General features: G+C 39.9%; 1 protein-coding gene across 1 annotated transcript in view; it reads right to left on the bottom strand.

The window, feature by feature from the left end:
- Positions 1 to 16,932, bottom strand: part of eys (eyes shut homolog) — a gene marked incomplete at both ends in the record, with an annotated part of 153,601 nt that overhangs the window by 48,717 nt on the left and 87,952 nt on the right. Inside the window, 4 exons of the mRNA XM_083897393.1 lie at positions 6,485 to 6,646; positions 13,201 to 13,457; positions 14,460 to 14,572; positions 14,673 to 14,823. Of these exons, the coding sequence (XP_083753519.1) occupies positions 6,485 to 6,646; positions 13,201 to 13,457; positions 14,460 to 14,572; positions 14,673 to 14,823 (683 nt within the window). The remainder of the gene's footprint in view (positions 1 to 6,484; positions 6,647 to 13,200; positions 13,458 to 14,459; positions 14,573 to 14,672; positions 14,824 to 16,932) is intronic.

Raw genomic sequence — 16,932 nt, 5'->3', positions numbered from 1 at the left:
CTTTTTTAAGACCATAATGAATACAATTTAAGACCCATTTCAAATACATACTGGCAAAAAAGTACAAAAGACACAAAGGAAAATTTGAGCCACAAATTGTTGAACTTACCCATCTTATGCAAGCAATTCCGCTTCGCTGTGGGCTTTCTTTAAGTTTTCTCTGCTGCTATGCTAAGCTTTAGCACACCGCGACGCGCACGCACAGCACATTAGCAAGTGGTGCTCGATAAATTATCACCGGGCAGCACAGGTGGCCTACTTTAGTTCTGTGTTGTAGTTATGTTATCGCATCATCAAAGATGTTTTAAATAAAAGTAACGGTAATGGATTTTTCAAAATTGTATTTAAAGGTGAAGTAAGTAGTTTATAGTGACATCTAGAGGAGAGGCTGAAATTTACAACAAAGAACTGCTCCTCCGCTCACCCCCTCCCTTCCCTGAGCGATACGGTATCCTCAGCTGGTCAAATGTCGTCCTCGTCGTCTTTCTCAGTGTCAGCAGATGAGGTTCGTGAGGCGAGGGAGAGGGCGAGCTACCACGGCCGTAGCAGATGAAGCGGAGAGAGTGGAGGCGGGACTTCCGCTACAAGTAAAGCAATGCTTGATTTGTTCTCTTGCGTTTGTTTATACAGGCTCCGGTAGAAACATGGCGTCTCGCTGCTAACAGTGGCTATGCAGTAGCGGCCCGCGACCATGTTATTTTACATGACTTTTTGAAACACTACGAAAATGAAACAAAGAATATCATACAGCGACGAGACAATGCAGGAGCACATAATATGTATACAAAAGTGGATTTTGGGTAATATAAACCCATAAATATTACACAGTGTCCCTTTAAGAGCTTTTATGAGATTTTAGGGGAATTTAAGACATTTTAAGGCCTTAAATTCAAATTATTGGATTTAAGACTTTTTAAGACCCCGCGGATACCCTGACAAAGGGGTGTGAAAGCTCAACCTGGAGGGGCAGACCCCTTCCCAGACAAAGATCTGAAAGGGGTGATCCCCAGGTATAAATGTTTCAGGCTCACAATGCTCTCGGTCTTTCTCCAGCTACGACCACTCACAAGATTGACCTTTTCTTTGCAAAGAAAGCAAAACCTTGTTGGCCGGCAGAAGTCTCTATATCATTATTCACCAGCAGCAGAAGAGAATTTCCACAACACAATAAAAAGGATATTATTTTTGTAACACTTTCAATACTACTATACTTAAAAAAACCAACAAATTTGCCTTAATAGAGCACATTCCAAAAAATACATAAAGCACATTTGTGTAGATAGACGACAAGATAAAACATAATTATGCTCGGCACATAATCATCTACATTACTGGCAAACTACAGATTCAGAGGAGACCAGCTGGAGTTAATGAATGCAGCAGAAAAGACAACAAAACCCACCCAGACAAAACTTCCCTCTGCAACGATGAGCTTCTGACTCCTTTTCAAACCAGCTGTTCCCACTTAGCACCATAACTCATTTGCTGCCAAATGTTATGTACTATAGATGTCAATGTTGCCCCATCTTTTATTTTTCTATTTCTCTTCTGTAAGGATATTGTTCTGCAGTGTCCCCACGGCCCTGTTACGCTGCACCAAGCCTAACAGAGCGTTCGTCCTTTTGTCAGAGCCTGTCACCTGTTCTCTCTTTCTCCCCCCCTACCCCTTTCTCTCTCGCCCTACCACCTTGTATTTCTCTCCTCGTGCTGACAATTGAAGTCCAGGGGGGGAGGACTCACACGTTTGCTTCAGGGAGAGGGTGTAAAAAAAGAGGAGTGGAGAATATGGAGAAGGTCTGGCGGAGATATTCTCTCATCTCAATGCATGTCTTTTGGTTGTCTTCTGATTAACTTTGTCTGCTTGATCTCTGGAGTTTTCTTTTCAGTTCCTTCCCTCTGATGTGAAGACGATGGCACGCTTTAAGCCAGGAAGCATTACCAGATTAAAGGCACTGTGCCCTCCTCTGAACATTCATCTCTCGAGTCTCACAGACTGCTTTCTGGTTGTACACACGCTTCGGAAGTGGAATACTGTAAATATGATAGGGAATAATAAAAAATATATTCAATTAACCAATTTAAAATGTGAATATGTTTCAAGTTCGCGTGGCGTTTACATTCATTTGTTAATGTGCAGAAAGCTGTTGCGCGTGTTGTGCGACTCCACCATTTTAACAGGGCAGTCATTATTTTTCAAAACAACTCTTCAGAATAAATCTGCAAAGGCACAGACAGGCAATGACTTAAGATCAACACGGCTGATAAATGACGACCGTGGATATATGAGGCAACTTAATGACAGGATGGAGGTGACGTGCATTTTGTTAGCTTGACATTGGACACATTGTAATTCACTTGTCACAACACATCCTATGACTAATGTTAGATGTTTTCCAGTGGCGGTTTTCTCCATATAGGAGATGAGTTCGTTAGCAGACAAAGATTCTTTCAAAACATTTGCCATTTTTTGTTGTTCGTTCCATTTCCACAGTCCCCTAAGGGCAATTAAAATTACTAATATGAAAACACTGTGAAAAAGTTTTTTCAGGCTTCTGGCAAATGAAAATGTAGGTAATCAATGTCTGAGGTTTTCTGGTGGAAATAAACATGACTGAAAAAAATACATTTCTCTATTTCTATTCTACACATCTACACAATGTTCATTACCTACGCATATAGAAGTGAATGGAAGCACAAATTAGTTTTGATCCCTCTAACTGGGCACCTGTGTCAGACACAAGACCATTTATCTGCAAATTAAAACCACCACTGTCAATGTATATTAAAGGCTTAGCTAGCTGACCTTCCAAGTGCACCAACCTTAAAAAAGCACTCATTTAGAGTCCTATTAGTTTCTAAGAGCTGACTAATTAATGGCTCCTTTAACACAAAGATTTAAGTCTTTGTTAGAACACTAGCCATCATGGGAGACCAGTGTCAGCTCAGAGAAGTAAAGCTTTTATTACTCTGAGGAAAAACACACTGTTTAAACTTTTAAGTACATTTTAACCAAATATAATCTAGTCCCTGAAAAATCCTTGGTCAGTTCTTACATATCGAAAGAATAAAAATATTTCAAAATCAAACGATTAATGAAACCACATTATTGCACACTCTGAGTTCGTGTGAGGGTAATTCTCCACCATCTACACCTGCTGCTGTCCACTACGCTTTGTAAATTAGTGAAGGCAGAAAATCCACACTTTGATCAAAGGAGTGGACGTACAGGTGAGTTCTGCCAATGACAATGGGAGGCCATGAACCTGTAGATAATGCATCAGGGGTTGGTTGAGGTTATAGTGGAAAGATACATCTTGTGATGTCTGTGCCATCTTGGTGCAGAGTAAATAGCCTGTGATCACCACACAGAGCCAATCGTGTTTCGACCTGCACCTGATTCCCCGTGGTGTCACACGGGAACAAAGATAGCTTCACTAGATCAAGGTGGCTGCATTCTGTCAGTGCCAGGAGCTGCAATCGTGGCCCAACACCATTCACAGTCAGAAGGTTTTTCTGGAGTCATTAGCAGAACCACAGCTCAAGGCACTCGTGCAGTGGCTTTAGCTCTAAGCTTATTGTTGCAGAATATATGCATACGGTACATACTTTGAGCAGATGTATAATACACATAAAGCTGGATCACTGGAATGGAATTCTCATGGCTCAGCTTTCTCAGCCCGTTAAATTTTTTTTTACCACAAATCCAGTGACTCCTTTTCCTCACAAAACAATGCTCCATTGTTATCGGGGTCTACTCGGTGGCTGCATGGCCTACCTATCCAAATCTCCTTCAGTAACACGGGGGAACCTGCATCTCCCATTATCTCCCTCCCTGTGTGTGTGTGTGTGTGTGTGTGTGTGTGCAGGTGTGGGAACAAAAGAGAGGGCATATGTACAATACAGAGGTCAAGGTCAGCCCAGCCCTTGTTCCCCATATGAGGAGTCAGCTCCTGCTTCCCTGTGAGTATTGCTTCATTTATTTGAAGTAAAAACTTTCAATGATTCTAGTATGTTTTAAGATAAATATTACACTTAATTTAAATGCATGTTGATAGAATTATGGCCGGTGGTGTGGTGGTTAGGGCTACTGGTTTGAATTCCAGTGAGGCTAAACATTGTCAACTGTAGGTTTGACTGGGGGTTTCTCCAGTTCAGTCCAGTCCAATCCAGTTCACTCACTCACTCACTCAATCAATCAATCAAATTTCAATCAAATTCTATTTGTATAGCCTGCAGATTACAAAACATAGTTTGTCTCACGGGACTTCACAGGGTTGGTAACATCCTCTCTCCTTAGACCTTCGACCAGGGTAAGGTAAAACGACTACTCATCTTCTACTGCTTTATCCGCTACATGAGGGTCACTGGTGCCAATCCCAGCTGACATAGGGCGAAAGCCAGGGGATCCCCAGTCCATCACAATGCCACATATATAGAGGTTCTCAAAGTTTTGATAGCTGAGGGCCAATTTAGGAACCCAACATTGGACTGAGGGCCGCCAAAGGAAACAAAACAGAAATAAATCCCATTTGTAATTATTTTAATGACCAGATTGCAGTTCTACAGTTTACACTTATTGGTCTGTATCCAGTAATGTCCAATAAACATTTAACAAGCTTAGTAGCTCCTGGATTAAAACTATCAACTGTAATTCATTAAGGGGCCGCCAGAAATGTTTCTGCGGGCCGCCATTGGCCCCCCGGCCGCACTTTGAGAACCAATGATTTAGAGTGTCCAATTTGCCTCACATATGTATATATATATATATATATAGGCAAATTGGACACTCTAAATCATATATATCAATCAATCAATTATATATATTATATATATATATATATATATATATACACATATATATATATATTATATATATATATATATATATATATATACACATATATATATATATTATATATATATATATATATATATATATATATATATATATATAATATTTAAATTGGGTATAAGATTGATTCTAAACTGAGTTCGAATGCTTGGTTCTGTACGTGAATGTCTGCTGATCTGTCCAGGCTATACCCTGCCTTTTCCCTATAAGACTGCTATTTGATCGATCTCTTGTTTTGTGTAATTACCAGCTACATTGTGAATATCTTAAGCGCAATGAAACACAAGTGCACTTGTAGAAAAACAACGTTCAGCTCTTACAATACTGTGCTGCGATGACGATAGATTAAACAGACTTCTCCACATCAGTGGCAAGTTCACCCTCTGAATGTTTGATGAAAATGCCTCAGTAGCATTCCCGGTGGACACTCATCTGTCAGTACCAAACTTGCAGCCCTTTTTGATAAATATGTGATTGGTCTGCTTTCCAGGCTGTGCCACTATTGGCATTGGAAAAACAGCCTCGCTTGTCGAGCTGCCACCCCCTTTCTAAGCTTACAGGCTTTTCTATTCCTACTGACAATCTCAATTTACTAAAAAGCACAACCAGTCAGTTTCGCAAATCTTCCCACATCCCAACAATGCCATCACTGCTAAAAGAACCTTATGATGCAAACCTGTTTTCTTTCTCCCACAGTGAGAGGCTGATCTACCCCCGACAACAAAACCAGACGGACCCACTTAAATCTGGGCCAATATGTCTAACGGATCATAAATTTGTACAAATAAAAACACATTTGGGCTATTATAAAAATTTTTCTGATGATATTACACAAAGCAGTTCCATTTTGAAGAACCAAGGCCTTGTGTAAAAAGGAATAAAGCAGCCTTTTTACAAATGGCATTGCACATTTAACATCTAAATTTAATTACTAATGGAACATAACTAGAGATTGATATACAATCTCTGTGTAATTAGTGAAACACTGAAGGAGGAAATTAAGTGCGAGCACATTTCCCTTTCCCATATCATGTCTGGACAATATATTGCAGTGTAGACTGGCTCTCCTCTTCACAGCAACACTTTAAAGCATGTTTTTCTGCAAGTATTTTCAACTATAGCTGCTCCGTGAACACTTTGACCACAGGATTTGCTTTTAGGAACAATGCTTCTTTATTTTCCTGTGAAGAGTCTGGAGATGAGACCGCTGACACCACTCACATGTCTGTCCTGAATACCGAGCCAGCAGTCTGTTCGCAAAGCAATAACAGTGAAAACAGCTTGCTCGCTTCAGTCTGCAACAAAGCCAAAAAACTGTCCAGTGCAACAAAGTGAAAACAAACAACTTCAAAAAAACGATGCACTGATCTTTTTTTAAAAATCGAGTATTTCATAGAGGACAATGTGATGCATCCTGATACGGACGCAACGACATATTAGCTCAAACTATTTTTTAATTGCGTTTATTTAATGCACAAGTACAGTGCACTGTATGCTATAACAATAATAATAATAATGATGAAACCTTTTTAATTAGGAAAACTACATATAAGACGCATGAAAACACTTGAACACACTCCATACACTGTGTTGCAGAGATTCTAAACGTGCAAAAACCGAGATAATACTCACTGTAGAGAAGGGTGCCCTGTGCAGATCGTGTTTTCACTGTCAGACTGAGTGTAACATTGGTGTCATTGGCAGTTGCAGGCACAGACGTCTGGAGAAGGAATGCAAGAGGCTGCAGCTCCAAATAAGACGTGCCATCAAACGAGGGGATGTACACTGTGGCATCTGGGAACAAGGATCAAGTTCAAATTGATCAGACACATTTCAAATTGAGAGAGAAAAGTCAATAGAACCACAGTTAAAAATAGTACAATTACACTTTAATCCGAATAAATTCGGCAAAGCAATTTTTTTATTTCACGATAAAGTTGTGAATTGCATGGTGTGTGCCTTCCTTCACAGCACTGATAATGGGCCAGCGAGCAGAGTCAGCAGAGTCGTGTCAAGCCTGTGTGCTAGTGTGTTATTTCCCACTGGATTACAAAGGGGTATAACTGTAGGGAAAGGCGGCGGAGGTACCCACTCAGGTCATCAACTTCACACGCCAGTGATGATTTGTTGTCTTTTACACAAAGGACACTGTACACCTGGTGGACAACTCGCTTCCCAGGTACATGACAGTCAATTCAAAATAGGCCACTGCGGCTTCAGCTCAGGGGATTCTACTTTCAATGTCTGGCTCTCAAGGAAAAGTGCAGTTTATTCTCAGAAGAGAATTCATAATGTACATTGCGTGGTCATGGTTGTTTTTTTCTTTTGTCGTCACTTTTTTGGTACTTTAATGTTGGCAAAAATGGATATTTAAAGCAGATGTGAATGATTGGCATGATTTTGAGTGAAACTTAACTGAATGCACACACATTGCTTTAAAAATGTATTAATTAGACACGATTTTGTGGCTTTATACTGCTCCGTTTTTTTTTGTTTTTTTTTTAAAGGTCTCATATTATACCCTATTTCCTAAGTTAACCTAGTTCCCTGGTGTCCTAATGAACATGTCTGTGACATGCTTTGGTCAAAATACCTTAAGTATGAAGCACCACAGCAGTTCAATCACCCTGTCAAAACAGCCCTGTTCAGAACGCTCTGTTTAATAGTATCTCTTTAAAAAAAAAAAAAAAAAAAAACTTAAGGGACGGGGAAATCACATCTGCCACAGAGGCTACGGGGAGCTAACAGCAGTTAGCATTTGGAAAAGTGATCATTTGCAGGCTCTAGCAGGCACATTGCCGTTATATATAACATGTATCCACTGGACAGATAAATCCTCTGAGGCTGGAAGTTTGTGTAGGACTCTGTGCTGCACTGTGGAGCCAAGAATATAACTTTTCGCGGACTTACGGTTTTTCGGATACTGTTGCCCTCGCCAGCACTCTCGTGTTTTTTACGGGCAAAGCGGAGCTCCGCGACACAACAATTCCAGGAATGTAGCGCATTGTGACGTCCCAATGAGCGCGGAAGTCAACATCGCATGTTAAATCACCTGTACTTAGACTGAGGAGGACCACAAAAACACGAGTCAGTCATATTTTTTCACACTTTGCCGACCGATAGGGCCTCCAGAGTCCCAAATATAAGGATTTAAATGATTAAAAAATTGATTTTGCATAATATGGGACCTTTAAGTTGTTTCCAACTTAGTCAGTGTCAGTGGGATTCTTTGTGGCATCAGGAACAACACAATTCCTGTTTGTATCGGTAATTCTAATCAATAAGCCACCAGAAAAATGTCATAAAACACATACCACACGTGGAATGCAGCATTTGACAATAAGGAGTGCTCGGGGGGGGGGGCCTGGACTTGAATAAAAATGCTGACTTGGTCACGTTTAATGATTAGTCACCAGACCAACAAAGGAGAAAGTTTTTAACACTCCCATTTTTCAAAAAGTCATAATCCTGTTATCTTTGCCTGTGTGTTCTGCAGTTTTTACACATTTGCTCTTTTCCCGACCAATCAGAGAGTCGGCCTCCTGTGAGCTGCACAGGGAATTATGTGACTCTTACATGACAGACAATAATTCAAATTACAAAGATGAAAATAATAATAATAAAAAAAAAAACTGTTTCTGTTCTTGTGGAAGAAGAATTATCTCTGCGATGAAAATGATGAATCAATCCTGTAATGTTTGTTGGCAATTTGTGAGTGAGGCAGATTAATTACAGTGAACACACACACACACACAGACACACAAGCACATGTACACGCCTGCTGGATTCCCACACAAAGAGCTGGCAGCAACTCGCCAGTGTGCTGGCAAACTATGATTATGACAACCCCTCATCAGGTCCTATTAATGTCAAACACAATCTGAAAGCCTCAAAACCATAAAATAACAGTTTTTAGTCCTTTTTTAAAATTGTTATTTGTCCTGACTACATGTTGGTTCTCATTTAGGAAAAACATTACCTGGGATTTATGTTTAGTTGGTTGATTTTTGTAAATCTGATCATCAAGAACCCCCCGTTGTCATCCGGTGTTGAATATTGCTATAAATACACAAATAAAATGTGTATACATACCAGGTTTAGATTAGAGAAGGTAAAAGAAAAAATAGTACAAAGAGAAATAGCAAAGAAAATTGGTAGCAAATGATGGAGAAAATGAGTGAACAATTTTATTTGGATTAATTTTGTCGTTGGTGAAAAGCTGTTGAAGAGACATAAAGGGAACGACTTTGATTTTATCATTCCTTTCTGGCCAACATCGCCCACCCCAGCGTCAGATATAGTACGAGAAGTAAGGACATGAGGTAATGAGCCATAGAAGGAGGTCATGATCAATACAGACCAAGTCTGAATAATTTCCTGCCTCACTAGTTTCGGGCTTTAATGCTTAATTCTCTACCATCCAGCCGCTTTACTCTGTAACTAATTTTTGGTGTGTGATCACTTAGCTTTCAATTGAGTGCTTACACTTTGACAGAATGTCTTTGGCAAGGTCCACGACCTACTGCGACTTCTTTGATGAGACAATTTATCATAGCCTAAAAGTCTGACATGCCCATATGAAGTGGGTTTTTATCTTGACATAACCTCTCATATGGTTGGCTTCTCGATATCAAACACTCACAGAACCAGCAGGTATCCTGGCCTGGATTGCAGTTCACCCCCCCTCCGAGGGGCGAAATTACAGAGCAAGACTCACATCTCACACTTGTCAAGCCTCTTATGATCTTATGATCAGGCCACACCTAAGATACACCTGCTGAAGGTTTTTTTGATTGACAGCTTTCGTTGGTTGGTTCAGTTCATGTGATCTATCAGAGGTATGTTGACATTTTGAGTGTAATACTACCTGAGAAGTACTTCCTAGTAATACACTTGGCGATATAACCCCCTGGCATTTAGGTGCACAAGATAGAGGAATTTGAAGCTTTAAGTTTACTTGAAAATGTTAACAGCACAAATCCTCGCTGTGGTCTTAAATCCAGCGGTGACAGCGCCGGATCTGCGGGTCATATACAGTGTATAAAATATGAAAGTGTTGATGAGCGTGAAGAATACTCCCATTATTTATGTACCGTCTCAAGACAGTACATAAATAAGATTAGTTATAGATTAGTCGTCTAATCTATGGCAGTTTATCCCAGTAAATCATAATAATCTTTGGATGCTTTGTATAGGAAACATTTTTTTGCACCATTAACATGTATAGCTATGTATATAAATGACACAATCAGGCTAATTTACATATTTAAACCTTTATGTGAAAGACATGGAAGCTACAGTTTAGCTTCAGCCTGTACAGCTTGTTCATTTATATACTATACTGACAGCATACATCAAGTCAAATGCTAAACTATTAGACTATATCTCATTATGGATTAAGGTTAATTACTTCCGTAAGATATCAGAGCTTCTTCAATTATAACATAAGAGGGTGTAGAGGCAAACACAGAGCCAGCAATTTATGACATGTCAGCATTTCATCTAGGACACAAACAGATCCACATCATTAGTCACTGGGTAGGATGATGTATCTATAATTAACTAAGAGCAGGGGTGCATTGTTTTGTTCTTCTCTCGTGGCTGTTCGTTAGTTCAACAAGATGTGAGGACAAGATTGTTACTGAGATTCTTAGACTCTGTCAGCATGTAAAACTGCCTCTGGACTCCATCTGTGGGCTATACTGGGGTTGCGAAGCCCAGGACTTGGATGAGTGCTCCTATGAGATTGCACTCGGAGAGAGTCAGCTGCCTTCGAGGAAGAGTGATTCTTCAAACTCAGCAGAAATCACTCTAAAAGGCCAATACCTGTATTTAAGGGAAAAGCTACGAGTGTGGCAAGTTGAGGGATAAGCAGGGACTAAGTTTTTGGTCAGGGAAGGAAAAAGGCTGAGGGGAAAAACCCACGTTTTTTTTACGACTGATACAAATAAAATGACACATTTGATTGATTGTATTATCACCACAGTGGTGGATGCTGGTCTTTGAAAAACGGGAAACTAATTTCAGGCCCAGTTGCTTATAAAATCCTACATATTATGTTCCGCAGTTGAACAACGAGAACAACAATGCGATAATTATGTAAAACCGAAATGCTATAATAGTGTTTTTATTTACAGTACAACGAGAATGCGCTATATCGCCGAGCAAATGCAAAAAAAACTGGTTCCCCCTTCCAGAGAAGCTGAGCTTCTGTGGAAGTGACATTTTCGCACATCTGTCCCGTCACTAGCGACATTTTAGCGGAAGCTGAACTTCCCCTGCTGTCGCACAACATGCATATACAAAATCACATCATATATTGTATTACTGAAGTTCAGTTTCAGATTACACACCATCACACTAGGCAACATGTTCATGCAAGTGGCTAATGGGCTGTTATGATATTCTGCAGCACCTCAGTAATTAGCCTTCTCTGAACCCAGGACACTTCACTGCTGAGAAATGAGCGAATCAACAGACAAATGGATGATTCCATAAAATGAACCGTATTCCCCTCTCTCTAATACCTATTTAGAAGTTGGCCAAATCATATTTAATAATTAGTTCAGCGAAGTAGCATCTGTGTCATGCGAGCAGAGGGGCCACTACTTTCCTCAACGAAGCCGTCTCCCACGGGGAAAACAAATGAGAGTGAGGTCTTAAAAATAGCATAATTTTTGTTACAGTGCCCGGGGAGACAAATAACATTTCGCTGGCTTAAACACCGGTAAATTAGCATTTTTAGTACATGGAATATGTGTCAGATAAAGGTGTCAGGTGCATGCAGGCTGCCCAAGCCATGTCAGTGATTATCAACAATTAACTTTGAGCAGCAGCAGCATTTTGTCAGAATTCTGTGTAGTTTCCAAACAGATAATTATGATTCTGCAATCAGGCTAAACTATGACTTGTGAGGATGAACATTAATCCAGTTACTATTATTGGAACCTTTTGTGACACTAATGAGAACTTCCTTTGCTTGAAATACCCCCCAGACCCAAAATGTACAGCACATGAGACATTTAGTGTTTTAAAAATTATTTACATCCCATGAATGGAATTATTGTTACTGCAGTACTATATGAGTTGCAAAGGAAGAGAATGTGTTTTCTCTCAAGAGTGCAAGCTAAGAAAAAAAGGAGAAGAACAATAGGCTTCTTGAAGTTAGGATTCAGTCACGACTGAAATTCATGGAAAACCTATTCATAAAACCATTGTTATACCATATACTGAACATATAGTGTTTGACATATAACTTTCCTTTTCATGCATCATGTAAAAGTACTTACCAACATTTACACCCCGTTTTAAAACCAATAATTGACTTAATCTTAGACAGAGATAAAAGACAGCTCTTTGGTTTTAATCCGCGACAATAGTCTTTGCAGAATGAAAGACTGATATGCCTCGTTATGAAGCTCGGCTATGATTGGACAAACACTGCTCGCCAGAGGGCCTCGAGTAAACAAGTTGTTTCGAGATCATTTGCGTGCTCGTCATAATGTAAGAAAATCCTCCTAAACAGCAGACACACACACACTGACATAGATTTAACGCGTGTAAATCACTATTAACATATTCAATCTATGTCAGTCACTTTTTAATTAATGTTGGAGGATTAACCGTGTACTGCAGCCAGAATGCAGCGGAGTGAACATGGGGATCACAGCGCGGCATCTGAAATGTCTCAGTTGTGTGCAGCTCCGCTTTGCCTTATCAGGCAAACAGAATTTGGAATTAATTCAGGACTCCTAATGCTCCTACTGTTGTCACTGGTAGATAATGACAACAATAGAATAACACAGGGCGCTTTTAACTTCACTGTCAGGACATATACCGCATCACAAGAGAGTTGGAGGGGAGACTTCAGTGACTACAATCTTAAGTGCACCGAGAAAGTCTGCAAAGGAAAAACTCTTTAGTATGTGTGTGCCGTAGCACTGTCCAGTGTTGGGAGTGGTTGGTACAAAATAAATATTTTTGGTGGGGACAAGGATGAGGAGTGTAGCTGAATGTTGAGTATGTGCTGCAAGGTCATATTCTCATTCTCAGCTCGTGCGTGGAGGTTAACATGGACACACGGCAGCGGTTCAAGCTGCTTATATGGATCTTTCATTTCATTAATCATATCCTGAATAATTCACATCACTCAAGATTCCTAATGCAGTTGACTCTATTCTCTCACACAAAGTGAAACCTATTAGCCAAAGAGGCTCAGCATATATTAACCGACATAATTTGTTGGCTGGCTTTTGAAGATACCATTGTGGAGGTCACAGTGCAGTAGGTTCATGTGTGAGTTTTTTATATATATAACCTACTGTAAGAAGCAAGAATTACAAGCCTACCCTTTTCGCAAAAAAATCCAGTAAAGTGAAGCGGGCAGTGACAGGAAGGCAGAGCTCCACCAGGAAACTGCGGCTGGTGACACGTCCCTCCGTTGTGACAGAAACCGTCACGGCAAACCTGAGCTCCGCGCACAGGATGTCTTGGTGTTTGTGTGGGAGCTGCCGCTGTTGTTGTGTTCACTCCGTCAGCGGCGGTTGATTGAGTTGTCAAACTTGTGGATACAGTTGCAGACGATTCAGTGCCATATAAAGTATATCTGTGAAATTGGAAAGCAGTCTGAGTTCTTAAAAAAAAAAAAAAAAAATCTAATTCAACATTAGACTTTGTGCTTTTAAGGATAACAAATGTGACCTAGAGGCCAGTGCAGCCATTTCTAATCATTAAATGTGAGGTAAAAAAAACCAAAAAAAAAAACCCAAGTGCAGTAATTTAACAAGAAGACGGTTTAAAAAGGAAAGAGGAAAATTCAAGTGTTATTCGTCATAATAATCGCAATGTTTCCGACAATATACGACAACTGGAGTTTGTCTTAAGATGAGAACATTTGCGAGACAAAAATATGTATTAATAATTGTTTTTTTTATCCACATGTCAAGAAAGAATTAATCTTACAGATAATGGAAAAATAGCAAGGGAATATTTAATCAAAGGAAAATATTGTAATCATGTATATTATTGCAATTATTAGGGCAACGAGCACAAGTTGCGTAGGAGTTATTATAATTCTTATTTTTCCTCTAAATAAGCCACGTTTTTGAGGGATTTCTAATGCACCAAAACTCAGATTTTTGCAACCGCATCGATCCTGGCAGGAATTTACGTGTGAAAGTCGCTCGGGGAAAAGGAGTGGCACAACTGGAAGTGGGAGGGGCTTACGAAAATGAAACTCAGCTTTCATCAGGTGACTTTTTATCATTTTTTACGTACACGTCCAAATTGTCAATGAGGACTTCACGCCATCCTGTACTGAATGGCCATGTTTGTGCGATTTCGCACCTCTGTTATTGGAATGAACTCGTCCTCGTTGTTACTGTGTGCGTTTTTCTCGTTTTTTCATATAATGGTTGTTTTTATGGTCAACTTTTTCTACTATTTTTGGTATTTATTTCTTACGTGAGCAATATTAGTATTGGTGTCAGTCAAATGTGGCATTTCGGTCTCCGATGTGTTTTATACAAGACGACTGATTCTGTATGGACAAGAAGGACACAATGAAAAGTAGAATTCCCAAAAAATGATCAGTTGTCAAGAACTTTACCTGCATTGTTCAATGTTGCTGCCGGCGATGGCATCAGACGCGTAAAAGCTCCTGACTGTGTTGACTTCAATTATCTCAATGCAGCCAGTGTAGTTATGGAAAGGTTTTGCTTTCTACAATGAGAACAAGTTTATACAAGTGATTTATTGTCTTATTACAAATGGTGTCATTTGGGTTGATATTATTCAGTAGATAGCCGGAAAAGTGTCTCACCTGATGGGATTGATAGTGTTGCGGCAGACCACCTGCAAAGACACGGTTTGCGCCTTGCGTTGTGCGTCCCAGCCAGTAATTATTTGCCGTACTTGTGATTTTCTTGTGGCCAGAAAGAGTAAGCTCTGCCTCACAGGGGGTCAGGTGTTGTCTGTGGAAGAACATACTGTATGTCAGGTTATTTGGTATTTTATGTGGTCTTGATTAGAAAACAACCGATCCCCCTTAAAATAATTGAATTTTGGTCTCATTTTGTAACAAAAGGTTTCTAGGACTGAAAAACTCTGCAGGTAAAATCAAACGATACATTCTAATAATGTGGTCGACCACGGACAAATGAACGCCTGTGATTGCCTGTATGTCGCTTGCGAAGCAGAGTTTCATTGTGCATAATTGTTTTGTTTACTCCAACGATACATTTATTAATCACAATCCTTTTCTGTGGTGCTGATGCTGAACTCCCAACTATTACGGACCCACCCCATAGCCATTCATGCATTTCAAAAACCAATTCTCCATTTTGAAACAACAGGGGAGCAGATAATTACCTAAGTGCAGATTTTGCACTAACCATCTGCAGCTTGAGGGTACTCAGGCCACAGATACACAGCCTTCTCTCCATTGTCCCCTGATACCCCTTGTTCCCCAAGTGGAAGTTAGGAGGTCCATGAAGCAATCAAGTCTGATTTGTTAAGCCTGTACTTTGCAGGCTGTTGCATATGCCGGCTAAACACTTGGGGCACTAACTCCAAGCTGCATAAGTCCTTTCTCTAGAGCCAGCGTGGAGAAGCGGTTAATTTAGAAGCAGTCTGCCAGAGCGGCCTGGCCAGCAGCCAGAGGGCACTGTGCTCACTGTCCTTGAGAAGACAGCCCCACTGGGTTTCTATTTAACATATTGAAAAGCGTCTTTGACGGGAAGATATATTAAAAGTCTATAATGAGTTAGGCGGCGACGTTGAGGATGGCCATGGTGTTGTAGCTCTGGGTCAAATCAGACAAAGATGGACGGACTCGACCGTCAGACAATTACAAAGAATTTGCTTTGTGACACGAGAAACCATTTTTTTCACACTCCCAACCCTCCGGTTATGACAGCTCTTTTTCTTGCCATGTCTCCAAGGGGTTGGTGCAGAACATTATGATTGATTCAAAGTGCTGTTGTAGTTTTCTTTCAGGAGAAATAAAATAATAAATAATAATAATAATAAAAAAAAACAGGGGTGGAGCCTTGTATCACCTTAAACACGACTGGCCTGTGTGGATGCACTTTTATATTTAGGGCAGTGCAGCTTTCTGTCAAGAAACATGCACCCCTCCAAGTCTGCTTGGTTCTGACAGCGAATCATTTGCTCACCTTTGGCAAAGTAAATTGATCATCACCTTCAGTCCCTTAACTTTTATCTGTGTTCTTCTCCTCTGTTAAAATCTAATCCTCACAAAACCTTGATATTCTGGTTAATCCTGTCAGTTACTTTTAATATTTAAAAATGAATCTTATAAATACAGTAAATTGTTATTATGCTCAAACAGAATACAAAACATGAAATTGCCTTTTTGAAATTGCAGTGTCACAATATCTCTGTACTCTCTGTTTTAATGCAAAAGTAAACTCATTTGATATGAGAGGAACATTAGTCGCTTTGTTTCCAGCTTCCAGCTCATACATTATAAACTTTGTGTCTTCTGAACTAAACCGCAATCCTTCTCATGTCAGAATATAATGGAAAGGGCTGGCAGCAAGATTGCACAGATGGACACAGGAACAATGTAACTGGGGGGGAAACACACTCACTTTAAATGATTTAAACATTGATTTTTGTGCTCCACTCTTGCTTGTTAATCTTTTTGTAATGGAAAAAGACGCAAATGAAGACTTAAGAAACAGCCAATAGAACATGCTCAGTGATCACTAAGGCATTTTAACATTGGTATTGCGTTTCCTTTGTTTCCCCAAAAATGGAAGCTCATTTGTAGTGAAACCCAGAATATACAAATAATGGTTTCACATTTGAAATTAGTGGACATTCACACCACCTGAATTGGAATGAATATAGTTTTTGTACAAAATGTGTGTATTATTACTGTGGACGTGCCTGTTTTCAGATTTCCTGTGTAAAGCAATGTCTTTGCTTTTTAAAGGCCCCATATTATATCCTATTTCTCCAAGTTAACCCAGTTCCCTGGTGTCCTAATGAACATGTCTGTGACATGTTTTGGTCAAAATACCATAAGGATGAAGCACCACAGCAGTTCAATCACC

Source organism: Microchirus variegatus (assembly GCF_963457635.1).
Source record: "Microchirus variegatus genome assembly, chromosome: 11".
NCBI lineage: Eukaryota > Metazoa > Chordata > Actinopteri > Pleuronectiformes > Soleidae > Microchirus > Microchirus variegatus.
Note: the sequence above shows the minus strand (reverse complement) of the source record. Positions and strands in the feature narration are given on the sequence as shown.